Below are 10,587 nucleotides of genomic sequence, written 5' to 3' on the forward strand. Positions count from 1 at the left end.
GCTGCACGCCAACGTGTGCCAGGCACCGTGCCAGGCATTGGGAATGCCTAGCTGCATAAGATACAGTCACATCCCTCAAGCTCACTGTCTTCATATATGAGAAGGGTGATTATGGTAGAAGAAATTTTTTCAAACTTCCTATTGTGACCATTAGTGGATTGAAAAACAATTCAATGGGTCAAGACCAGCATTAAAAGCATCAAACAACATAGAATCGAAAAGAATAGAAAATACCAGCATGTGTTCCGTGCTGTAAGAACAACACTGTGCTGTGAATTCTTTTTTGCGTTCATGTGCATGTACATCAAGTCAAGACGCAAAATCTATTCCTTCCCACGGGTCATGATCAAACGAGATAGTTGTGCAATGAGTTAATTCAAGTAAACTACCCTGAGGGCGGGAGATACTGGAGCAGCCTCTATCAGCTCCATTCACGTGATGATTTCCTGATACAAAGGTGGACTGAGAAAGAAAATATATTTGGTTTCTCTTGATGGCATATCGTCTTTGCTGAAGAGTCTGTCTCTACCGAAGAAACTTGACAAGCCCCTCCTTGCACCTTGACACGGATAGGCGACTCAATCTACAATGGGTAAATCTTCGGAAACTTCTCTTCGCTTTAATAGGACACTATGACTGGGGCGCCTGGGTGGCTCAGTCGGTGAAGCATCCAACTTCGGCTCAGGTCATGATTTCACAGTTTGTGGGTTTAAGCCCTGTGTCAGGCTTCATGCTGACAGCTCGGAGCCTGAAGCCTGCTGGGTCTCCCTCTCTCTCTCTCCTCTCCTGCTTACACGCTGTATATATCTCTCTCTCTCTCAAAAATAAATAAATATTAAAAAATTAAAGAAAACACAGGACACTACGACTGCATGTGTACACTACCCGGAACTCTGGCATCCATCTAGAAGCCACAAGTGGCCAAGTCTGTGTACCAAGCCGGTCATACATGGCAGGCACCGGAGACTGACTCCTCCTAGGGCTAGGAAGACATTGAACCAGAGTAAACCCCCTACCTCCAGAATTCACATTATGCTCAAGAAGTAATAAATTCTCCTCATTAACTATGCCACTAGTGATTGGATGAGTTGCTTTGTTGTTTACTTGCAGCCAAAGGTACCGGGAATGATATCCACTCAACGTCCATCACACTGGAAGACTATTTGAGTTATTTCACAATTCTTGATTTCTAACTTGTTTTAACCTTAGAAAATATACTGTTCTATTTAGTGTCAGTTCTACTGACTGCCTGTATCGTCCTCTACCTTTCCAAAACCCCCTCAGGGAGGCAGTATCTTCCTTTTCTGAACGAAAACTCAAGGTTTTGAAATGACTGAGTGACACATGCTTTGACAACTGAGGAATCTTGATCATGGTTTTGCCACTACGCTGTGTGGTCTTGGGTAAGTGACTTAATTTCTCTGAGCTCAAACTTCCTCATCTGTTAAGTGGTAATAAAAATATCTACCTTATGGGGCACCTGGGGGACTCAGTGGCTAATCTTTCAACTCTTGATTTTGGCCCAGGTCATGATCTCACAGTTGTGAGTTCGAGATCCGCATTGGGCTCTGTGCTGGCAGTGTGGAGGCTGCTTGGGATTCTCTGTGCCTCCCCTGCTCTCTCTCTCTCTCTCTCAAAAATAAATAAATAAACATTAACAAAAATTAAAATATCTACCTTGTTGTATTATTATAAGAATCAAAGCAGATAAAATACGCAAAATGCTTACTACACAGCTGACGAATAATGGATTGTTAAACAGTGAGGTAATTATTATTATTGACTCTACCACACAGCTATTAAGTGGTAGAATCTGAACTCCTATCCGGACCACTCAAGCTCCTGACACTCGCACATCACCTCTGCTGCTGAAAATGTATCAAATGTTTTGTAGAGCTAAATCCATGCCATTTATAAAAATTATAGTCATAGAGCTAAAAACTCTGCTTACTCCATAATTTACGTAGTTTAAGGTGGATTTCCCCCCCTGTACTGACAAAGTCTTCGGGGTGGATTGTTCGCTTTGCTTGTCAGAGTGGCTTGGACTTGTGACTGTCAGGGAGGCAAAACAGAATTTAAAAACTCAGCTTAAAAGTCACTTGGTGCTCAAACCCTGGAATAGGTGATTTTTAAACTTTTAAATTTGAGATTAACTTATCATCTCTATTGTTGCACACCCTAACATTAAAACAAATTAAATTGGGGGTGCCTGGGTGGCTCAGTCGGTGAAGCCTCGGACTTCAGCTCAGGTCAGATCTCACGTTCGTGGGTTTGAGCCCCGCATCAGGCTCTGTGCTGACAGCCAGCTCAGAGCCTGGAGCTGCTTCCGGTTCTGTGTCCCCTTCTCTCTTTGCCCCTCCCCCTCTCATGTTCTGTCTCTCTCTGTATCAAAAATAAATAAAACATTAAAAAAATTAAATTGAAATGTCTTCAAATGAATATTCAATTTCACATTGTCACAACACTATCGCACAAGTTTCAAAAAGTTAGTGGGAACATAATGCGGAGTGTGGAAAGTGTGCACTTTGGGGATGGGCAATGCTCTTTAGCTATGTAGCTTGGAGTCGATGATTCGGTTTCCTGAGAGCTTAGATTTCTTCATCAGTAAAATAGTAAAGATCTAGAAATTCCCACTTAATGTTTGAATTTTCAAGAAGATGATTCTTTTGGGATGCTTAGGTGACTCAGTTGAGTGTCCGACTTCGGCTCAGGTTATCCTCTTCAGGTTTGTGAGTTTGAGCCCCGCAAAGGGGTCTGTGATGACAGCTCAGAACCTGAAGCCTGACTTGGATTCTGTGTCTCCCCCTCTCTCTTCCCCTCCCCTATTTGCGTTCTGTCTTTCAAAAAAAAAAAAAAGACGATTCCTTTGAAGATACTTTGTGACCGAATTTGACTTCACATAGAGTATAAAAAATAAATACTGGGGGATTCATGTCACCAGAAACCACCCCGGTGTGGGGACATCTGGTCAGCCTCATGGAGAACTTGGCACTTGAAGGTGCAGTGAGTTTTTGATAAAGAGAGAGAAAGGGATCCAGGTGGAGAAAATGCAGAGAAGTAGGTCACATGTGGGCATTCTGACCCGGTACATTCAAGGCAAGAGTGGGAAATGCAGCTGGAATTTTAGCGGAAAGCTGGGAGGGGTCCTTGAATGTCAGGCCAAGAAGTCGTGGCTTCTAGGCAAGGGCACTGAACTCCTATCGTTTCTAAGATAATTTTACAACTCCTGCACCTTTTTGGTTTTTAATCCAAATCAGGACTTCTGTCTTTGGTGATTTAGCTTTCCAACTAGATTCACTTGTGCTATCTGGGTGAGGTTTGGCTGAGGACTACAGAAGGGCAGGGTAAAAAGACAAAAATGTCGATTAATGGGGCGGGGAGAGCCATGATCCTAATATAGCTGAATTTTCTTTTTCTCAAAATGCAGTATCTCTGTGCTCAGTCCACTTCGCATGGCTTATCTCATTTAGTTTTCACAAGTGTGAACGATGTAGAGTTGGGCTGATAGTATCCTTATTTCCATTTTACAGATGAAGAAACTGAGACTCAGAGAGGTGTAGGTGACAGAGGCCAAGCTGAAGTCTAAGCTGCTTGACTGCAAGGCTTATTTGCACCTGCTTTGCACCATGTAGGATCCTGGATCTTTTATTCCAATTCTACCACCAAAGACCAGTGGCAGGATAGGGTGTCCATTAAGTGAGTTGAAGACACCTGTGGTTGGTGTGTTGTTGGGGTGCCTGGGGGGCTCAGTCGGTTGAGCGTCCGACTTCAGCTCAGGTCATGACCTCACAGTTCGTGGGTTCAAGCCCCATGTTGAGCTCTGGACTGACAGCTCAGAGCCTGGAATCTGCTTTGGATTCTGTGTCTCCCTCTCTCTCTGCCCCTCCCCTGCTCATGCTGTCTCTATCTCTCTCAAAATTAATTAAAAAAAAATAAAAAAAATTTTTTTTAAATAGGCATGTTGTTGGGTGTGAAAGAAGAGTTCAGCTTGGCACACATTGAGGTCGGGTGAACCTTTGAATGGAGATATCAAAATTCAAGAATACATGTTGAGAAGCAGCTGGATATTCACGGCTGGACTTCAGCGGGTGTAGGCCATAGACCTGAATTTGGGGCATGTCAGCTGGTGGCTGGATTTAAACCCATGGGACTGGGAGCGTCTCCAAGGAAGTAAGTGTCATCAGAGACGATGTTTAAGAATTCAGTTCTGGGGAATTACAACGTTTAGAAGAAAAGATCCAGCAAAGGCGACTAAGGAGCTGCGGCCAGCAAGGGGGAGTAACTGGCAACTCAGTGAGGGTGATGCTTCCAGAAGGCAGGGTGGCAAGTTCGGTGGGATCGGCCTGAGACAGCTGGGCCTTGGCAGCCATGTTGGGGGCTGGAGGAGGCACATCATCATGGCCACGTTGACAAGAACAGTTTATGTGGAGGAGAAAAGCCTGAATGGGGTGTTTCCATGAGAGAAAAGGACACAAGGAAGCAAAAACTGAGTATTGTTCTTACTATCTGTAGCCTGCATGAATTTGGGGTCAGCATACTTACCACAACTTCTAAAAAATTACATCTCTCTTTTTTCTTAAATATTTTTAGTGTTTTTATTTATTTTTGAGAGAGAGAGAGGGACAGCATAAGCAGGGGAGGGTCAGAGAGAGGGAGACACAGAATCTGAAGATAGGCTCCAGGCTCTGAGCTGTCAGCACAGAGCCTGACGCGGGGCTTGAACCCACGAACCGTGAGATCATGACCTGAGCCAAAGTCAGACGCTTAACCGACTGAGCCACCCAGGTGCCTCCAAAATTACATCTCTTATGGGGTGCCTGTGTGGCTCTGTTAGTTAAGCATCCGACTCTTGGTTTTGGCCCAAGTCATGATCTTGCACTTGATGGGATTGAGCCCTGCAGTGCATGACCCTACTTGAGATCCACCCCCACGCCCCTCCCACAAGTGCACGCATGTGTACACGCACACATGTGTGCTCTCTCAAAATAAATAAGTAAACTTAATAAAAATCATGTCTCTTACTAGATCTTTAAAGGACTAGACTTTGACTCATCTTTTAAACCTTTGCAAAGACTGGTGTTTAAATAACACTTGCAGGATTTAATTAAACTTTAGAAGAAAGGCATCTTCTTGTTTAACTCTCTTGAATCTGTGCTTGGTGACATGTTAGGTCCCTCCCCCCTCCCTCCAGCACAAAGATACTTCTGGAACTACTGCTTGACAACAGATATGTAGTGTGTTTTCTTAAAGCTGATGAAGATCAAATTTTCATTATGTGTGGTTTTTTTTTTTACAATGAATCTCTTAAATGTGCATCTTATAGCTCTGGTTCAATTGTTGAGGGGATGGAAAAATTAAGAAAAAAACCCCTCATCCCTGCCAACACGGTTTGTGTGAATCGCACTCAGTGAAACCTTTCAGGCATATAATTTATCTTTTCTTTGGCCTATGTACTAAATGCTTCATTTGTTCATGAATTCTGGCCTTGTTTTAATTATGCTACGCTCTGAATGTAGTTTTATGAGGCACAAAAATAAGATTGTCGTTCTGGAAACACAGAAGATTTGTGTGCTTCTCCCAGAATGCAATGGTGGCATCGTTCTCCCAATTCACGGCTCTGCAGGTTTGCGGCTGGAACCCCAGGCCAGGAAGAAACAGTCAGTGAAACAGGGGGAAAGGTTCGTGTGGGTGGGTGGGTGGGGAAGGGACAGCTGAGTGGCCGAGCCCAAGGCATGATTTACACTAAGAATTCTGAATCAATACATTGACGGCCATTTATGCATAGTGTGGGACCGCCACCAAGAAAGCCATTGATTGAGAAGTTTTATTCGTGTTACTTTGGGGGGCGGGCGGCTGGATTCTCTCATTACACTCATAGAACAATTGATTCATCCCCCAAATACAGACTGTGCAGCCAGGGATCAGATGAGAAACCTTAATAATCAGGAGGCTGTTTTGTTCACAATCTCTACAGATGCATGTACTTGAGCGTCCACATGTTCACAGACTAAAGAAGAAATAAATGGCTGTAGCTTAGCTTCCCCATGTTTTACATGCAACAGTGCAGGTGCCACTCAACGTTCAAATTCCAACGATACTGCCAAAAAAACCATGGAAATTTGTAGTGTAACAAAACCAAATGCGGGCTGCCTGGGGGGCTCAGTTGGTTAAGCGGTCGACCTCGGCTCCGGCCATGATCTCAAGGTTCGTGGGTTCAAGCCCTGCATCGGGCTCTGTGCTGACAACTCAGAGCCTGGAGCCTGCTTCGGAGTCTGTGTCTCCCTCTCTCTCTGCCCCTCCCCTGCTCATGCTCTGTCTCTCTGTCTCTCAAAAATAAATAAACATTAAAAAAAATGTAAACTCTGTTGGCAAATCTAAGGGAACTAACTCACTTTTTCTGACAATCTGGAGATCTTCTGAGACATCACTTCAACTTTAAAATACCACCCATAGGCTTGACTCTATCACACACCTGCCATGTTCCCAACACAAGCCTCCATTTTCTGACTTGAATCTCATTTTGGAACTCACTCCACTCAGATCGAGGTGCTGTCCCTAAGAGCCTCCGATAACAAAAAACTGGGTTGGTAAAGCACAACTCTAAACTTTCCAGTGACTTTCTTAGAACAGGAGTGGACTGATCACATTGGAGCTTTATGGTTAAAAAACGTTCAGGGGTCCGGGATCAGATGCTAAACTGTTTTCTTAATGAAGGTGGGGGTTTGGACAAGTCACTAGACACCTGTCTGAAGATGTAAAGCAAAGTCCTTCATCCTTGTCTCATAAATAACTCAATCTTTTCCTGACTCCAGTGATAGGTTGGCTTTGGATGCCCAAGGGCACGAAACATGTGATTATTCAAAAAATCACAACTTCAGCATGGCCTTAGGAGCCCATGATGGATAATGAGAACTCAACAAGAGTTTCCAGTCAGAGTCAAGTAGTAAATCATTTCCCAAATATTCATGAATATGGATGACCAGTTTCTAGCCCCAAGACAAGTAACATTCCAACTCCGGAATGTTCTCGGAGTCAGGGAGCCCAATTCTCTTTTGTCTGAGCATCCTCTCCAACATGCGGCCTCCCAGCGAGAGCATTTGGCATTTCCCATAATAATGGCGGGGGGGTTTGCACCGCATTTCTCGCTGGACCAAAGTCCCTGAGGACAAGGGCTCTGTCCCAGCCACCACAGGAGCCTGGCCTCACCAGCGCCTGGCAGTGCCCCACTCAGCAAAGATTTGATGCCTGGATGTGTTTGAAAACTTACTCTGAATTATACAGAGAGCTATTCAATTGGCACCTGAACTGGCACATTTGGGGAACTAGGCATTTGCGGGACAAGTTTTTAAACTTTTGAAAGAAAAATTGAAAATCGGTTCTTGCAGTAGAAATTTACAGAAAGATCTTGCTGATAGTGAGAGCCCGAACACACGAGCCTGATGACCTTTCCCCAATTTTAACTCTCCAGAACTTATAGCTGGTGCCCAACATTTACAATATAATGCTTGACTTCGTCCTGTGTGCATTAAAACCACGGACTGGCGGGATACTCATTTTCCTTACGGAAAATGATATATATGTACAGTGCTTAGAACAGAGCCTGGTATACTGTAAGTGCTCAATAAATGACAGCCAGTGTCATTAGCCACTTGGCAATGCACTTAGGTGTTATTAAGACAAATCTATTGACATCCATAATATAGGACCATGTAATGAAAACCCGAGCCCCTCTCATTTTTTCGTGGTTCTAACCTAACTAGAGGAATTTCCCTTTATTCCCAAATTTTGAAAAATATTGGGAATATTTTCCAATAAATAATGTTTTAAATAAGTTACATTGTTATTTAAAATCCATTAACTAAAAAACAAAAACCAAGTCCCATAAAATACAATGTATCAACTTTTATTTCCTTCTTCTTTGAAGAAGGAGTTCTTTTCCCGGCCGAATACAAACTCAAGATAAAAAGCAAATGCTCTTTTTAAGATCAAACGAACTCTTGTTTCTTTGTGCAGGAAAGAATGCAGCTGCTTCGGTATACCTCCTTAAAAAAATATCTAGTTTTTACAAAGATCTAACCCCAGCTTGTTGGAAAATAATTAGTCCGTAAAAGAGTTTGGCCAGAGCTGTAAAGTCTCTTTATTTAAACCCACACTTTGGTGCAAAAGATGGTTAAAGATCAATCCAGGCTATAAAAAGTAAGAAATGAAATGTATTCCCACCAACGCCTATAACCGTCCTGGCTGTGAAACAAGCTCCTGAGACCAGGCGGGGTGTTTAAGTCTTGCAGGAACCATTTTTCTTCTGCTAATGCTGTTCCCTCCCGACTCCATTGATCATAAAGGCAACCTGTCTTCCTCTCCCTTTGACGAATGGGGGGACGGATTCATCGACATGTAACTCACCACCTCTCTTCTTTTACATAAAACAGATGTCTGGGCTGTTCTTGTTCTTCCAACAGATGTTTCTGTCCACGGGAACATGAGGGACACTACAATGTGCTATTTGTTCTAGAAAGCTCGATACCTTGTCGGGGCCCCCTTGGTAACTGGGGGCAGTGTCCGGGCCGTCCCCTCACCCCCTCGGAGCCCCCCTGGGGGCTGGTGTTAACAAAAGGGATTGTCCCTTTTCAGCACTTACCCCCTCTGCAGGGACATCCTCCGGTGGCCTTGACAGTCCAGGGATTTCCTCGGCCTGGTCTTGACGCTCCGCACCCTTGGCTTCCTGTTGGCTGTCAGCTGGCGTCTTTTCCTGTCCCTTGTCCAGTTTGAAGAGTTTGTCAAAAAAGCCGGCGTCCTTAGGCTTGGAGGGGGCTGCTGCCCCTGACTCAGGTGAGCCGGGCGCTGGTCCCCAAGTGGCAGAGACGCGTTCGGCGGCGGCCGGGCTCTGCCCCGGGGTTTTATCTGGGTCGTGCCCCTGTGCAGCTGCCCCCGGAAGAGTCACGCTCTCACTTGGTTCTTTGTTCCCGAGAGCTTTATTGGAGCTGACATCAAGCTTCACTGCCCCAGTGGATGGATCCGTGGCTGGGTCTCCAGCACGTCCTGGTACAGGCCGGGAGAGCGTCAAGAAAAAGCGAGATTTAGCAGCTGCTGCTCCGGCGTTGGCCTGGTTCCCAAGATTCTTTCCGTTGGCATCAGCAACAGCCCTTATCTTCATTGTCTTGGGGGAAGAAGTGACCGCATTATCCTCCTTGACACTTATTCCCAAATCAACTGTAAACACAAAGATAAACAGCAGTTATTCAACCCTGAGAGGAAATTCTAGGATTGATAATGGACTCCAAATGTTTGATGCACAAAGGCCAGAAGGAAGCCGGGGCTCTGTAGCTGGCCGGGCACGCTGCAAAGCCGACGAACCTGGGCACCGAGGGCTCCTGTGACCTTGCCGGGACAAGAGCCACTTCCTCCACTCATGTTATTCCCCTGCGGTCCCTTTGCAGGAATCCCGAGACGCGAGCTGTCATATTTTCAGCTGGGGGGCAGCACAGCGGTCGGGAGCTTGGGCTCCGGAGCTGGAACAAAGTCTCTCAACCTCGGACCACCGTCATCTGGGCCTGGATCATTCTCCGCCGAGGGGCGGGGGGCGGGGCTCCTTTTGGGCACTGTTGGGTTTTTAGCAGCGTCCCTGGCCTCTACCCGATAGATACCAGTACCACTCCCAAGTTGTGACAACCCAAAATGCCTGCATGTGTCCCCTGGGGTCAAAAATCACTCACCTTTGAGGACCACTGAACTAAACTGCCCATCTATCTGCATCTGAGGTACTTCACTATTCCGGGCCTCGATTTTCCGGTAAATTCAGGCAAACAGTAGAGCCTACCTCCTAACTGTGTATGAAGATTACATGACGTGCTCTGCTTAAAACACACAGAACAGCATCTGATGGGTGTTGGCGGTCACCGTTATTCAGAGCGAGAAACCTGGCCACCAGAGAGGTCGATACACCTCCACGGGGGCGCCCAGGGAGCTGGTGGGAGCAGCGCGTGGTTATGGGCAGCAACCTGACTCCAGAGTTTGTGCTTTGTCTCGCCTTAAGGCCTGTCTTAGCACAGGCCGGTAAGAGACTTTAAAAAGCAGCACCAGGGAAGTTTGCAGAAGGCTGGAAAAATAGTGTCCACACAAGAAGGCAAATTAGACTTCAGGGGGCCTGGAATCGGGGGCATGGGGTCCGGAGAGGGGCAGTGTTGCCGGCCGCACCCTGTTTCTGCTTTGACCCCCGCCTGGGTCTGATTGAACTGCTTTCTTTCCTCATTGCCTTTTATAAAGCAGTGCGATACTCAGGGGAAAAAACAGACACCACGCATTGTGGAATCAAAGTTAAAGATCAAGAGTCTCTACGGATAAGCTGTGTGACCTTGGGCAAGTCACTAAATGTCTCTGAATTTCCTCATACGTCAGATGGGAATGATGACAGCTCCCTGGCAGCGTGGCCCTGATGTCTAAGGGACAAAGACTGCTTCATAATTGGCAGGTCCCGTGAGGCTTTGCATGATTGTCCCGGGCCTTTGCCAGCATTGTGGTTTGCTTTATACATTTGCAGCCAGCCACTTTTAGAATATGTGTTTGCAGGAAGAGAGAGAGAAAGAGAAA

General features: G+C 45.7%; 1 protein-coding gene across 1 annotated transcript in view; it reads right to left on the reverse strand.

Annotated features, from left to right (window-relative positions):
• BCAS1 (breast carcinoma amplified sequence 1) overlaps window positions 1–9,223 on the reverse strand; it is a 63,276-nt gene extending 54,053 nt beyond the window's left edge. The window contains exon 1 of the mRNA XM_029919045.1: window positions 8,639–9,223. Coding sequence (XP_029774905.1) covers window positions 8,639–9,154 — 516 coding nt within the window. The 5' untranslated portion in view covers window positions 9,155–9,223. The remainder of the gene's footprint in view (window positions 1–8,638) is intronic.
• Window positions 9,224–10,587: the final 1,364 nt, after the last annotated feature.

This window comes from Suricata suricatta, chromosome 12 (genome assembly GCF_006229205.1).
Source record: "Suricata suricatta isolate VVHF042 chromosome 12, meerkat_22Aug2017_6uvM2_HiC, whole genome shotgun sequence".
Lineage (NCBI taxonomy): Eukaryota > Metazoa > Chordata > Mammalia > Carnivora > Herpestidae > Suricata > Suricata suricatta.